The sequence below is a fragment of the Montipora capricornis genome, unplaced genomic scaffold (assembly GCF_036669925.1).
Source record: "Montipora capricornis isolate CH-2021 unplaced genomic scaffold, ASM3666992v2 scaffold_274, whole genome shotgun sequence".
In the NCBI taxonomy this organism is placed as follows: domain Eukaryota; kingdom Metazoa; phylum Cnidaria; class Anthozoa; order Scleractinia; family Acroporidae; genus Montipora; species Montipora capricornis.
In genome coordinates, this window is record NW_027180019.1 from 21,633 (window position 1) to 37,500 (window position 15,868).

At 38.8% G+C, this 15,868-nt stretch overlaps 1 protein-coding gene across 1 annotated transcript in view; it reads left to right on the forward strand.

Moving 5' to 3' along the window:
* Nucleotides 1-767: 767 nt before the first annotated feature.
* LOC138035160 (cohesin subunit SA-1-like) overlaps nucleotides 768-15,868 on the forward strand; it is a 19,060-nt gene continuing 3,959 nt past the window's right edge. Inside the window, exons 1-17 of the mRNA XM_068881988.1 lie at nucleotides 768-896; nucleotides 2,086-2,236; nucleotides 2,455-2,522; nucleotides 5,781-5,864; nucleotides 6,034-6,107; nucleotides 7,137-7,202; nucleotides 8,309-8,366; nucleotides 8,885-8,983; nucleotides 9,062-9,141; nucleotides 9,246-9,400; nucleotides 10,463-10,533; nucleotides 10,638-10,697; nucleotides 11,262-11,310; nucleotides 11,467-11,651; nucleotides 12,544-12,633; nucleotides 12,716-12,775; nucleotides 15,865-15,868. The exon at nucleotides 15,865-15,868 is cut by the window's right edge and continues 65 nt beyond it. Coding sequence (XP_068738089.1) covers nucleotides 2,155-2,236; nucleotides 2,455-2,522; nucleotides 5,781-5,864; nucleotides 6,034-6,107; nucleotides 7,137-7,202; nucleotides 8,309-8,366; nucleotides 8,885-8,983; nucleotides 9,062-9,141; nucleotides 9,246-9,400; nucleotides 10,463-10,533; nucleotides 10,638-10,697; nucleotides 11,262-11,310; nucleotides 11,467-11,651; nucleotides 12,544-12,633; nucleotides 12,716-12,775; nucleotides 15,865-15,868 — 1,285 coding nt within the window. The 5' untranslated portion in view covers nucleotides 768-896; nucleotides 2,086-2,154. The remainder of the gene's footprint in view (nucleotides 897-2,085; nucleotides 2,237-2,454; nucleotides 2,523-5,780; nucleotides 5,865-6,033; nucleotides 6,108-7,136; nucleotides 7,203-8,308; nucleotides 8,367-8,884; nucleotides 8,984-9,061; nucleotides 9,142-9,245; nucleotides 9,401-10,462; nucleotides 10,534-10,637; nucleotides 10,698-11,261; nucleotides 11,311-11,466; nucleotides 11,652-12,543; nucleotides 12,634-12,715; nucleotides 12,776-15,864) is intronic.

Sequence of the window (15,868 nt, forward strand, 5' to 3'; positions counted from 1 at the left end):
ATACCACCCGGCTTTACCTAACCTCAAGAATATATTAATGGGGAAATGGCACCTTATTCAAAACCAACCGCACCTTAGAGAAGTATTCAAGGAGCCACCCATACTATCATATCGCAAAGGAAAGTCGTTAAAAGACATTTTAGTCAGAGCCAAACTTTGAAGGCACAGATTTTAGAATCACTTGCGAACGGCAGGAGTCGCGCAGGCCCGTCAACACTTTTTCACCATTTGGCGGTTCTAGCGGTCATTATGTGTGCGCCTTCGCATGTCCTTGTGGTTCTGCTTGGCTCAGCCTTTGGTGTGTTGGTGTTCGGGTGTTTTCAAGTATTGGGTTATTCCAGAAAAAATCCACACCCCCCCGACGGATGGGTTCGTTTTTTAACCCCCCTCTCACCTGGATTTCCTGAAGCCCAAGACCCCCCCTCCTGTCTAGATTTCCAAGACAAAAGACCCCCCCCCTCCTGCCTGGATTTCTGGGAAAAAATATTAGGCTTAAATTTAATTTATTTTTAATAGAAAATACGCACAATCACGTATAGAAGATGTTCTTTTTCAATTTCTAAAGCTTTGGCTAAATTATATAAAAATTCTGTTGTGTGGAACTAAGAAAAGAAAGGAGCAAAAATGCTACAACGCGAACCAGTGTTTATACACTCTTAGCTCATAAAAATCAATTGCCCTTGTTCTTTCTTTGCTCTTTGCGCTTTCTTTGTTCTTTCTTTGTATCATTACATGAAACAACGGTGGCGCGCTGGGTCTGGGTACGAGTAAAAATGTGTCAGGGGTTTCAAAATCTTCGTTGCAATATTGTTGCGACGGCTCTTTCTTTAGTATCTTGTTCGCATTTTCTGCTATAAAAGGACCTGCGAAGGAACTTAGATTATCATTTATGTCAGGTGAGAAATATTTGAACAAAATATTTCTACTATTTTCAGGGTCTGAGAGCGCTAAACTGTCACCGAACTAAACGTTCGAATCGCATGAACTATCGGTTCAGATGACCCCTGCAGAAGACTTTTTCGAGTTCATCCCCCCCTCCCGCCTGGATTTCCAGGGTCCTTGACCCCCCCCTCCCACGAGAATCTCCAGAATCCCATCCGTCGGGGGTGTGTGGATTTTTTCTGAAACAACCCATTTCCCCACCCTCCTCTCCCTATTCAGAGGAGTCAGGGCCCCTCCTTTATAGTTTTTCCATTGAACTCACTGTTCAGTGTGATGGGTGCTTGATTTGGGGTCTGGTGTGATAGGCGGGGCTTGTGGCTGGGTTGCAGGTAGGGCAGGCTTATGGGGTGTTCCACCGACCTGGGTTTGGGTCGTTGGTATCAGTCCCCAGATCCTTGAGCACCCAACATCCATTTGCGACACAAGCGTTGATTTGCAGTGCAGGTTCTCACACACAACTGGGAGCCAAGCTAAGCCAACCATGCAGCCTGACCTTTATTAGCACCACCAAAACATAACAACTCCATCATGAACACTACTTACATGTACAAACTGAATGGAATGTGATAAACATTCTAAAAAACAAAAGCTACAAATCTGGTCTGGGAAAACTCATGAGAGGTGGGTTGGAGGGGCAGGTCCGGCAATGGCAGATGGCAAAAAAACAAACTGAGACACCAACAAACCATGTGACCTGAAGACCACCCCAAACACTGGACCCCATTCTCCCAGCTGTGTTTGAAAAAAAACATTTTTCACTTTATTCGTTCCTCAGGAAGCGGAAAAACTCACTTGGAGACAAAAGAGTGAAGTGATCCTTGCACTTATCTTATAGACGGACCATTTCTTTCACTCATCCTACATTCACTCACTATTATGGCTCCCCTTCCCTCCTAACAACACTGCGTGGGATGGGGTGGGCAAAGTTGTTGGCCTTCTTTTCAAATTATGGTCTGAAAGTTTAAAAAACAGGGAAAGCCTCAACTATGTTTGTCTAAGATTGTAATGAAAAAAATGAAAGAGGGTGAGATGGCCCAGACTAGCATTGTACTTCCAAAGACAAGATAGCCTAGGTTTAGGTTGTGCAAGAAAGTTAAACAGTCCTCCACATGGAAGGAATGACAGTATTTTCTTCATTTTCAGGCCAATTTTATTGATTTTGTGGATTCACTGATTCAGCAATGTCAGCACAGCATAATTTATGACGAGTACATGCTGGACACATTGGTATCTTGGCTAATTCGATTGTCAGACTCTCCTGTACGTGCTTTCAGACACACTAGCTCTTTAGCTGGTAAGACAACTTGTTTTTTATTTCTCTTGGGACATCTTCATGTCGAGATGTGTTATGGGATTTGAGAAAATAGTGAATTGATTATGGTATGGCTCTGGCTTGTATGATTTTTTTTTTTTTTAATTTTTAGTAACATAAAGGAAAAATGTTTATTTCATACATGTTATGTTTTAACCATAACAGTTTAAGCGCTAATAAGTCTTATGCACTATCCTTAGGAATGAAACTTGTCACGTCAGTGATACGTATTGCAAAGACTGTCCATGTAGAACTTGATCACACACAGGTATGATTGTGTCCTAATCAGCTGCAAAGATTCAAAAACATTTTGTGAACCTTGACTATCTGGGATCGATTTCAATAGTCCAGATAATCAATAATGTGACTATTGATATCGATGAGAGGCAAACAGAGTTTACTCAGATGATTATAACCCTTAATTATTAGGGCAATAAAGTAATGTACAAAGTAATCAACCTTTTTGTAAGGTTGCAGAAGTTAAATGGTGTGAATATTGTTCTACTTTACATCCTCAGTGTATGCATTGTAAGGCTTCAGAGTTTAAGCTCTTTGTCTTCCCTGCCTGTCATCTTCCTTGCGACTACTAAATTTGTGACCCTCAACCTACTATCAGGGATCCATACTCGTTTTTTATCAAAGTCCTCAGCCAAGCAAGTACATCTCATGACATACTTGCCTGGACAAATTTTGGGTTGCCTGGGCAAAAATGTGGTCGATAAAATTACTTGCAACTTGAGCATTCACATTTTTATTTTACACTCTCATCAGAAATTACGAATTTTGAATATGGAGTATTATGTTATTTGCACCATGGGAACCCGATTTACAGTGGTCCATATTTGCCACAGCAAAATATATGTGAATGTAGCTTACAAAGTTATGATTCAACAACTCCTGTCTAGTGTCTTCCTTTAATACCGTAAAGACTCGCAGATAAGCCGCACCTTTTTGCCAAAAAGTTGCGATCAAAATCGTAGGTGCGGCTTATCTGCGAGACCATTTGGGAAAGGTGCTCAGAAGTTCGGTGTCCAGTCTTCCATCGTCCGATATTATGCCTGGTTACACAGCTTTGCACAGTGCATGCAAGAAAACAACAAATTTATGCGCAAAATTCTATGGGAAAACTGCCTTGAATGGAGAAATACCTGTGAACAAATACCAGAATAATATCAATCATATGTCATAAGTGGTGGACATGATGTTTATTCTACTAAAGAGCTAAAATTACGGGTTAGACTTTAAAGTATTTTTCGATCCATTGACGACAGAACACTTCATGGTCTCGACTTTGGATTTCTTTTCATGAAAAACTTTTTTTCCAAAATTTGAGTTGCTAAACTCGGGGTGCGGCTTATCTGCGAGTGCGGCTTATCTGCGAGTCTTTACGGTATACTACCAAGATTTTGTGTTTTTCCTTGTTGTAAGCAGCAGGTTCTGCTCCACTTGTTTTCCTTTTTGCCAGTGGTGGCGAAACACCTTGTAGCTAATGCCACATTATGAGCTGAGATCATGAGTTACCCGTTATTGCTGAGGAGAGCTGCACATTTCCATTGGACAAAAAGTGATCAGAATGAAAGTACATTCTACATAGTAACATTATTTTCATGGCATTCATGAAAAGACATGTATTAAAACTGCACTCGTCGAAAGGATGACCTTTGGAGTTATTATATTTGTCTGGATAGGTTTTTAGTCGTCTGGGATGACTGGACTACTGCGAATGTGGATCCCTGTACTATACCGGAAACCAACAAGGACTTTATGCCCAAATTCTCTTGATTTACTGATGGAAACTGCATCTAGAACCAAAAGCTATGAATATTGTAAACGCATTTGGTTTGTTTGCCTCGAGACAGATCTTACAGGTCATAATCTTTTTGTCTGCATCATACGCAAGCCATGTGTAAATGCAACTGCCATGCACTCTGAAAAAACAGACTTTCTTTTTAATGAAACAGCAATTTGATCTTTGCTTGCTACATTGTCCTCTTCAACGTCCTCATCACCAGCGTTACAATGATCTACACTTTCTTAAATCCTTGGTACTTGAAGGCAAAGGAATTAATCTAGTTTGCTCATGTCACAACGAATAGCTCCGAGGGACAAATAACATGATCCTGCAAAAGCGAGGATGGCACAGTCGGAGGATGTTACAGTTGGTTAGTGCGCGGCCTTGGTGCAAGAGGTCCTGAGTTCGATTCCCGGTTTCGACTTCTTTCCGTTCTGTGTAGCTTAAAGAGCTTTAAATACCCGTAAAACAGAGCACTGATGGCGAGGGGGGAGTAAAATGAGTGCACCGTCGACCTCAGGTTTGTCAGTTGAATTACTGTTACGAGTTATCGACATTAAATATGGTTGCTTTTGCTTTACTCGTAATCATCTGTTACACAAAGTACCTACCTTATCCAATATATGGTGGTCAAGGTGTCGAAGTTGCGCTATGTTCATGTGAATGATCATGACAAGACAAAAGTCAATAAAATTGAAGGCTTTGATAAACTGTTTTCATTCGGTTGAGGAAGCAAAGAGCTGAAGTATTTGCTTGACCATTTAAAACCTGTTAACTTACTTCAGATCTAAAACTCTGTTTTGCTAGTAGCATCCTTGTGTGCCCAGGAGAGTGCATTTGCATGGCTATAATGCGCCATTTCTATTTTTCTTGCGGGAATCCTGCAAGGGCATGGCCTGGTGAGAACACTTTAAACCACTAAGGTCTTACAGTACTGTTCAAAGGTATATAAAAGTCATCAAAATGTGGAGTTCTCTTTATTGTGCATGATGGCCACATCTGAACACTGGGAATTTCAGGACTTTTTTCAATCCCCTGAGGATTTTTTTCAAGACTTTCGGTGGTCTCGGCCATATTATCTGGACCAGACTCTGCTGAACCAGGCTGGCATCTTTGCTCAACAGGAAGCTCTGCATGACTTGGTTCTTTTCGTGGACTGTTGTACTTCACGAACAACTTAGTATTTCTCTTAAATTGCAAACCAATACCATCTCTTTAGTTTACGGTCACTTGTTCCCCTTCCTTGTTTACCACTTTGAAAGGACTAGGAACTTCATTCCCAATCTCAACCGACTTTGTAACATTCCTTCTGTTGTCATCAGAATAAGGCTTGCCACTCAACCTGTTTGCTCAATCCGTATCTCACACTTCCTCACAGAGCAGGCCATAAAGAACTTGGACAATTCTACCTGCGAATCTCGCCCTTCCACTTGACAATTTAGAGACATTTCAACAGGGACTGGTTTTGATTCTCAACTTCACCATTTGCTTTTGGCCAGACATTGCACTTGCTAAAATTTGTCTGTCAGTAAGTTGTGTCTAAAATGTAGTGGGGTGCTCAGTCTTTTATTTAATGGTAGTTACTCAAAAATATCTTTTATCAAAAAAATTGAACCCTTATACTTCATGAACACATGATGAAAAAAGCAACCCTTTAACTGGTTTGTGTGGTTTAGGTTTGGCTGTATGAGTTAAGGTTCTGAGTGACAGTATTGTTGAATATTTTTACTCTAGCGCCAATTAGACAGTGAAAGTGGAAAGGTTTCTTCAAAGAAGGCTATGGAAAAGATAGAGATGTTACAAAACAAAAGGCAAGAGGTGAACAGAATAATTCCTTATTGCTATGTAGTGCATGTTGTTGATTAGAGCATAATTCACATTATTAATGTTTGAAAATGATGAAATATCTTTACTTTTATTGGCAATGACATATTCAGAATATAAACCTTGTTAATCCCATCTTTTGATGCTGTAAATTCACTTACAGCTGAGACAAAATATCAGTGACTTAGAGGACATGATGAACTTTGTTCACCAGGGAATGTTCATTCACCGATACAGGTATCATACATATTCATCAATATGCTCGCGAGTTTTTTTGCTCAAGTTGTGTTATATGAAACTTCATAAATTCTATGCCTCAGTTGTTCAAATGATTGATAATGCTATTTGTTGGATAAATGTTCGTAGGATAGATTCGTGCAAGTCGTTTGTCATTAAGGCTAAAGAAGTTCTCAGAGTTCTTTATTTGCCCACTGTCGTGGAGTATGATCGTAATCTCCGTTCAGGGAACAAAACTGTTTAACCAACTTTAGGCCGCACAGCTCTTCTTAATAACTTTGTTACTGTTAAATACCAATGCTAGATATGTTTGCTGTCTCTGACCTTTCCTGTAATTCAGGTTTATACCTGCTATTGGATACATTAAACGATTGATTGATTGATTTGATTGATTATTTCGCTATCTAGAGCAAGTTTCAATTGAGTGTCGTAAAACCAAAACCAAAGTAATTACTTTGGCCAATCAAAAAGGACGGAGACTCTGGCAAACCAATCAAAACTCGAAGTAATTACACATAGCCGACACAAAGCATGGGAAAATTTGCACGCGTGAGCCATGATTGGTTTTGGTTTCACTTCTGATTGGTTGAAAAAATGGTGCGAGAACTTTGAACCAATCACTGAGTGAAGTAATCATAAACCAAAGTAATTATCTAATTACTTTCGACACTCAATTGAAACCGCTCTAATGGATAGTGATTTATCCGGTGGATAGTGCTGTCCACCTTTTGAACAACTTGGGCCTGATGCAGTACTGCAAGCTGATTCCAAATGCTTCTATGCATTAAAAGATTTCTCTGGAAAGTTTTCATTAGTAGAAATGACTGTGGCTGCGACCATTGTTGCCAATTCTCATTTTCAGTAGTTTTTTGTTAATTTGCCCCATTGACACCTCAAACGCCCTAGGACGTCCCCAGTTGACGAGGAAAATCATCTGGCATCAGACAGAGTAAAATCTGTCAACTCTCACTACCAGGACTTAATGGGTTAACTGACGTTGTTGATGAGTAATATTAATGCTATTTTCAGGGATTGCAGACATGAAATCAGATCCCTTTGCATAGCAGAAATGGGTGAATGGATGAAGGAGTACAGGTGAGGTATATTTTTACAGAGAAGCTGTAAGCTTCTTTGCTCTGAAAATGAAGCAAATTAGGTCCTGTATTCTCAAGTACATGTACAGTGTACAATGAGAAGAAAGATGGGAATTTAAGAGTTTGGAATGACTGGATTTACTGTAAACTGAGAGTGTTTTGACAAAATTCCTCTAATCTTAATCTGCAGATAAATTCTTTGTTTTGGGATGTTTAATGGGCTCTCTTTAGGCGTGGCGTTGGAATAATTATTGTTTTATTAAAGCTAATATGGCCAACCACTCTGTCTTGCTCTGTAAACTCACTCAAGCACATTACTCTATGGAATGTCAAAGATTAAGTTAAATTGGAAAAGCAGGAAAAATCAAGAGGGAGGTTAGGAACAGGAACATCCTGATGCTGTTGATGAGCAAAGGTTCTTAATCCACCATCCATCACATTTATAGTACCATAAGGCCTCACTTGATTTCTGTGATATATATATAAATTATATATATAAATATACACACACGCTACTGAGGACAACATTCATTTACAATAAATACTACTCTGTTTATTCCAAACTCGGAATGGTCCCAAAAGAATGTTCTATAGGTTACAATGGAGATGAGCATGTTTAAGTTAAGGTACTTGAATGGGGGTCTATGGTAGTCTCTAGGATCACTGTTAGTGTACATGAATTGTATAGCAAAATGTTAAAATGGCATCATGGGGGCCTTTTCTCGAAAGTCCTGAAACTTTACGGGCCATTTTGCGGGTGTCACAGCTCCCTTTGTATCTCAAGAACAGAGAGAATTTAATTCGTCAAACCTCACAGTTATTTTTCTTTTTGTTGTACCTTGAAAACATGTTAAAAGATCGGGTTTCCAAAACAAGCGGTTGGCAATATCACAGATGGTTTTTCAGGCCCAAACAGTTTTCAGGACTTTCAAGAAACGGGCCCCTGGTTTAGTAAGTCAAGAACCTTCATAAGAGATTGATCAAATTTTGATTGCTTTTATTTTTAACTAAAACTAGTTACTTTGAACTAACGAACACTTTTAATGATGCTATTACATTTAATTTTCATTACTATGGTTAATTTTTGTAGTTATCTGATATTTTCAGCACATATTTTCTGAGTGATAAGTTCCTGAAATACATTGTTTGGAGTTTACATGATAAGGTACAGTAGTACGTTATTGTAGTGACCAGGCTCCAGTTGTTCAAACTATGGATAGCATTATCCATCTTTTAAACATCTGGGGCCAGATAAATTTTGCTACCTTGCAACCTTGTAACCCTCAAACTTACACTTTCTAAGTCATCAAGTTAGGTTTGCTTTTTTTCTGGATCTCAATGATTTAAAGCTATGCAAGAATACTTTCCTTTTGTGTTTCTTTTTTTCCTATTTAAAGAAACGGTTGTGCGGGTAGTACGCTGAACTCCTCGTATTGGTTCTAGGCCTAACCCTATCACCGTGTTGGTTCCTTATGCAAGAAACTGCTCCTCGCAAGCTAAATGCTTCTGGGAGTAAGTGTTCAGTGGACTAGCATGCCATCCAGGGGGGTAGTAACAATAATCTCATTAATGAATGTTACACACTTCATGCGTACAGAAACTAAGATAAGCTCAGCCATGCAAAACCCTAGTGGCTTGTGCGTGACTTTTGCCTTTTTTGTTCCTTTAATTGATTTAATTTAGATTGGTGAAGTGCGACTAAAAGCTGTCCTGGCTTTGAAAAGCCTTTATGAGGTTGAGGAGTTTTTGCCTAATTTGGAGTCTTTGACAGAGAGATGCAAGGTATACAGCCTCGTTACACCTAATGTTTCCATGTTGATACCTTTTTCTGTGTCTTACGTAAATTTTTTACCCTCTTAGGAAAGGCTTGTAGCTATGACACTAGACAAAGAAAATGAAGTAGCAGTTGAAGCAATCAAACTTGTTACATTACTCCTGAGGTAGGCTTACCAAGTGTCTTTGGTGCAAGAAGTCTGCAGTACTATTCATCAAACAGTGACATAACTGTCATACATGTATGTTCTTTTTTTTTTTTTTTGGACAGGATTGATAAGCTAGATGAAGATGAATGTCAGCAGGTGGAGTTTCTTGTGTTTTGTACAAGTCGGAATGTTGCAAGAGCAGCTGGTGAATTTCTGAAAGAGAGACTTGTAATGGCAGCAGATGAGGAAGTTAAGAAAGGAAGCAAGTCTAAACGGGGTGATTGTTGTCATGTTGTTTCAGTGTTTTAAGTCTGAAAAAAATTATAATGGTTTGTTCATTTCAACCTTTGTTTAGAAAAATTTTGTTAGGTTCACTCCTCACAATAATCTGGAACAATAAAATTTTAAGTAGAAAACTGATTAAAAACGAAATTAAACTCAGAAAAAAACTCAACTGCAGCAGGTATTTCTTAGTGTTTGTTTGATTACTTTTATTCGAGCAGCAACAGAACTCTATTCTCTGACACCAGTGATAATAAATCATGTTGCAAACTTGTCAAAGCTTGATTTCAACTGTAGAAAACGTGAAATAAAAGTCAGGAAGACCATCACAGTTAGGGTGTGTTCGATTGACCCTATTCCGGAATAAGAATACATGGAATGATGATTTAACATGGTATTTCTGGTGTTTTGAAGCAACAAGGATAATAAAGATATGTTTAAAATAGCATTGTAACAGGTGTTTGACAATTTTGATGTGAATCTCCGTAAAAACAAAGGATTTTTAACTTCCCTTCCATGTATTCCTATTCTGGAATACAGTCAATCGAACGCACCCTTAATTAGGTTAGCTACCTGAGAGCTGGCTTGATACCTCAGTTGGTAAATTAAGTGCAGTGCATTTTCCTGGTCATGGGTTCAAATCCTGTTTACTGTGATTTTCATAATTCTGCAGAATCTCATCTTCAAGTGCCAACGGCCATACTGCATTTTGGCTTCCATTAATCAAACTAAATCAATTGATGTGTGACATAACCTACCAAACAAAACCTTTGGTTCCCATGGTACATTCGTAACTCAACAACAATAGAAAGTGATGGAATAGGCACAGATCTTTTTACTGAAAAACCTCTTTGGAGGTGGAGTTGATTTTCCCAGCTATGTTTGAAAATTTGATTGGTGGAAGCCAAAACGCAGTTTGGCGCTTAGCCCTTGGTGAGATTCTGCAGAATTATGAAAACCGCAATTAGGCTGGATTTTTTTCAAACTTGCTTTCCTACATGTAACTGCGATGATCTGTGTGACTTTCATTTCATGATGAAGGTTTCATAATTTGCAGGAAAGAAAGCTGATCAAGAGGTCAAAGTGGTCCAGTTAAAGAAACTGATTGAGTTCTTTCTTGTCAGTGAGGTAAGTAAAACACTCATGTAATATTCTCTATTTTATGTAGGATGTGAAATAGAGAAAAGAATTAAGCTTTCACTTCATCTTAAAAAACTGTTTTTTTCATACAGGTTCACAATCATGCTGCATACCTAGTTGATAGCTTGTGGGAAACTATGGATATTTTAAAGGTAGGCTTTTGCTAAATTGTATTTTACAGGTATAATAGGGTTAAATACAATTTAACTTAGTTAACGACCAGGAGCAAGTTGCACAATTTGTCTGGCATGGCGTTGCGTTGCGTGGCATTAGCTTTAGGGTTTATCAGTATTTTGGGGGTTAGCCTGCAGCGTTTTTTAGCGTGTGCATGTGTTATTTGCATGTGGGGCTTTTCTGTGGCGTCTTCTGGCAGTTCTAGCAGTCAGAGGTTCTTTTGCATATTATGCGTGCACCTTGGCATGTCCTTGTGGTTCTGCTTGGCTCAGCGTTCGGTGTGTTGGCGCTCGGGTGCTTTGACTGGTGCTGGATTTGGGGTCTGGTGTGGCGGGCGGGGCTCGTGGCTGGGTTGCGGGTAGGGCAGGCTTATGGGGTGTTCCACCGACCTGGGTTTGGGTCGTTGGTACCAGTCCCCAGATGCTTGAGCACCCAACCTCCATTTGCGACACAGGCATTAACTCTGTTAGATTACTGTCATGTGTTTATGTGTAATGCCTCAGCTAAAAAATTCATGTTTGTAGTAATATTTTAATTATCAGGACTGGAAGTTGATGACTGACATGTTATTGGATAAGTCTGATAGACAAGGTAAATGAGCAAGTGTCTGTCTGAGCTACACAAACATGGTTTGGCTTTTAGAAATTCCTCTTTCCCTTTTTAGGGCACTTGTGTTAACAGTTTATGTTTTGTAAGTCTTCTATTTCTTGGTACACTGAATTGCTTGAGTTTGTTATCACCTTCTAGTGTTAAATGACAGTGAAGAAATGGCTCTTATTGACACCTTGGTGTCTGCATGCAAGCAAGCTGTCACTCGACAAGGTCCGCCAGGAAGAACAGTACGGAAAAGCAAAGAAAAGAAGGCATCTGTGGATGATAGGAAAAATCTCAGTGCTCATTTAATGCAGACAATTCCACGCTTGTTAAACAAGGTACAAACTGATATTTTTTGGGTGCCATGTCAGGGATGGCACCAGGACTTTTCAGTCTGGGTCCTGGTACCTGCATGTTCGGCCAAAATGGGGTCCGAAGCATTTTACGGGGGTCCCAAAATCTTGGTGACTCTCTGCAACAAAAAGAGTATCTTAGGAGAAAGAGAGAGTAACAAACTTACTAGTCTTGTTCTTTGGACAGTAATGAGTGCTGTTACTAGCGAGTTCTTTCCAGGTTACAAATCATAGATAGCTTATGGCCCAAATTCCTTGTTTGCAACCATCCAAACTCTTTCAGCCAATTTTAGCCAAAAAATCTTTATGTAAAAATGACTGTCTTCAACCTTTCTCAGTTCCTTTTCAAGAAGTGTGAGCACTTGTATTTCTCAATCGATAAACTATCAATGAGCAAACAAATGGTGGGAGCTCAATTAAGTTTCCCGGATGTATGGTCATCTCCACCAGTCTCCTTTGCATGGCGAAATTACTTCGTTTATTATTATTATGATGATGATGATTATTATTATATTATATTTTATTTTATTTTTTTATTTATTTATTTAGTATTTTTTTTTTGCATCTTGCCAAGACAACAATATACTGACAATGCAAAGCAAGTTGTGTGAGATATTTAAGTCAGTGTCTTGCGTCCTGGAACGCAGTAAAATTTTGATGATGCATTTTTTGGAATCTATTTGCGTACAAATGCACGATTTCTGCGTTAACACGATCCCTGCATGTTGTAATCAGTTTAACTTTACTAGCATGTCTGAAAGTATCAGTATTGACATTTATAGCTTATTTAAAAATTCACTGAAGGAAAACTAATTTATCATGTGAAAAATAATAAACATTTTTGTTCTTTTCATTTTGGGGTATTTCTCATTTTCAGTTCGGAACAGATGTTGAAAATGTTGTAAACCTAGTTTCAGTTGCACAGTACTTTGATTTGGAGGAATATGGACAAAGAAGGCTCGGAAAGGTTTGTAAATACAAACTGTGATTTGTATAACTGTTAATTCGTTATGTTAATCTAGAGCACTCAAATGTATTTTTTTTTCCAGCATCTTGATGAACTTCTGGTACAACTAACTGACATAGTTGAAAAGCATTCTGATACCAGTGTAAGTTCCCAGGCTTTCTTTTTTCCTTTTAAATTCTAGTATTTGAAGTGCAGGCTATAGACAAATGAGAGAAGTGAACCTCGCGCTTAGCTGGACAATTTATCATAGACTTTAATAGTAACATCCCCAATAGGCTTTTCAGAAACTATTTACAAATTAATGTGAAGAACTTAATAAAGAGTAAGAGAGTAGTAAAACATTCAAGTCTTAAAGAAATGACATACTAAATATATTATGCTAAAACTACAAACGTTTAGGTTACTTAAAAGTAAATTACAAAGTGCTCTGAGTATGAAGATATTCTTTTATAGATGCCTTGAACTTTCTAAGAGCAGGTCTCTTCTGCTATGCTTTATAAATTATTATCTAGTCTGTTCCAAATGCTTGTCACTCTAAAGACTAAAGTATGTTGGCCTGAAGCAGTTTTAAAAGAGTGTACATGAAGCGAATCACGCTTGAGAGTGAAGCCATCATGTATGTTGGAGGGTTTGCAAAATTTACTGCAGAGGTAGCTTGGGGCTAGACTGTGTAAACCTTTATAAGCCATTACCAAGTCTCTGAATAGTAGTAATTGTTTAACAGGAAGCCAGGTAAGCTGGCAAAGTAAAGGTGTTGCGTGGTCGTATTTCTTAGATTTGTAACTACTTTACAAGTGAATTTTTGGATTGATTGGATCTCTTAAGTGCCAGAGGTATTTGACCATGTAGAAGAGCAATAGAGCATTTTTTACTAGGGATCAAATAGAGAGTTTTTGAGTCGAAACTCACATTAACTCTGTTAATTTGACTTAACTTAGAAAAGCAGGGAGAGACTACTTTTGAAATGTGCACGTTATAAGTTAACTGTGGGTCAAGAATGACACCCAAGTCCTTGACTGTGGCAGCAGGCATTAAAAACTTGCCAAGAAAGGTCTCAATAGGAGTGGAACGTAATCCACTTATCAGTTGCCTGGTTGTTGTTTTCACAGCACCACCTTGCTATGTTGCGCAGGTGATCTTTGAGTTTCCGAATGGCCGAATCTATATCTGACAGGGGAAACGACAAGAACACTTTCGAGTCGTTGACTTATAAATGACTGCAGGCAGCATGTTTGAGTTGCATCGGTAGATCGTTCAAATAGATGCAAAACAATAGTGGCGAGAGTATAGCACCTTGGGGTACTCTGTGTGTAATTGGCAGAGGGTCAGATAGAGTAGAGGCTATTTGGGTAGACTGAGAGCTCTTGAACCAGTTAACAAAAGCAAGTGAGGCACCCACCGTAAGAAGTTTGTGAAGCTGTTTTAGATGGTCAATACTGTCAAAAGAATGCTTTAGAAAGATCCAATAGGACAATAGCAATAAGCCTCTTATCCATGGCTTCTAAGATGGAATCAGTGATGTAAATGTTTATGGTCTTGGTAGAGTGGAACTTTACAACGTTTCTGTTCTGGTGGGGGACAGCCACTTATTGTATAAGGTGAGTGACAAACTGCTCGAGGACAATAATTGTCCAAGAGCAGTTTGTTTCACAAACCTTTGAGACAACAGATAGGAGTGATAAAGGTCGATTGTTAGGTGCTTCTTCCTAATGGTCTCCTTCTTTGAGGGTAGCTATAATAATAAGCATTATAGTTCACCACTAAATTTTCCTTTGTCGTCATTGGTCAAAACTGATCACGTGGTACGATCTCGCGCGGGCACTATCTGTCAATAGAATGCCCTAGGGCGACTATCAGACGATAGTGCCCGCTCACTGCAAGTGGCTCATCAAAGACAGCTTTCTCCTACAGTTTTTTTTAAGTAAGATGAAAAGATTTATCGTCCCATGTCGATTTTAGTTAAAAGAGAGCAAGAGAAGTATTTTTTAGGCTGAAAACTGCAGTAAACTACTTTACTGTAAAACGTCAAGCGGGCGCAGAAGTTTCAAGATTCGAGGTTTCCTCTTTAGAAGTTTTCTTCTTTAGAAGTCAACAGTTGACATATAAAATTGTTTATACATGTATAGATGTAATATCATCTGAAGAGGATACAACAGAAAATACGTAACACCTAAGCGCTCCCTAGCAGTGAGAAATTTTGATAAATAAATTCTTGTCGTTTTCAGTTTTGAGGCATGGCGCTACAGGAAAATTTAGTGGTGAACAATAAAGACAATAGAGTGTTTATGTCTCGGAACTATCGGTCTGATAGTTGCCCCTTGGAAATTTGATGTTCTTAAAACTAGCATATTTGCCCTCGAAGCTTCGCTTCTCGGGCAAATATTTGTTTTAAGAACATCAAATTTCCGCGGGGCAACTATCAGCCGATTGTTCCTCGACAGAAACACTCTATTGTTTAAATAGTATTATAAAATTATGACTAGCTCCGTAAGCAGGCAAGATGAACCAAATCCCGCACTTTGATTGGCAACCAGAGCAGGCAAGATGGAGCAATATTGCCCGCTCTGGATTTCTCACTTGGTCCCGCAAGATCAAAGATCTCTTTTTTGTGGTGTTTTATCCCAATCATATAATAAATCCTTCATTGACCAAGCTTGTTTGGTCAAGGTGGCTGGATATTGGCCTCATTCTTTTTTTCCGTGTTTTTGGACCGAGGCACGCAAAAAAAGAACTTGGCCAATATCCAGCCATCTTGACCTCACGCTTGATCAATAACGCATATATATTGTTTCTGATAGAGTAGACACCTGAAAAATTCAGGTGGCTTTAACTGGATTCAAACCCGTGACCTGTGTAATGCCAGTGCAATGCTTTACCAACTGAGCTATGAAGCCACTCAACTGGGAGCAGGTTAATTTGTTGGGCTTATTTGTTCTTGTGAAGGGCTCAATGAATGATAATAAAGGTATATTTGAAGAGGACAATAATTATTGCTTAAATTGTCCAGCTAATTGCGAGGATCATTTCTTTCATTCATGCAGGTTGTACAGTGTTGCAAACATGTAACAACCACATTAGATCCTCACTAGCCCCTCTTCTTTACCTTATTTCATTGTGTTTTTGATCAGTCATTGCAAACATACTTCATTTTACAGCCCTCTTCATTAAGCTGAATTTCTTTGGAGTAAATATTTGTATTTGTTACATGGTTAATGTTGAATGTTTTATCAGGTTT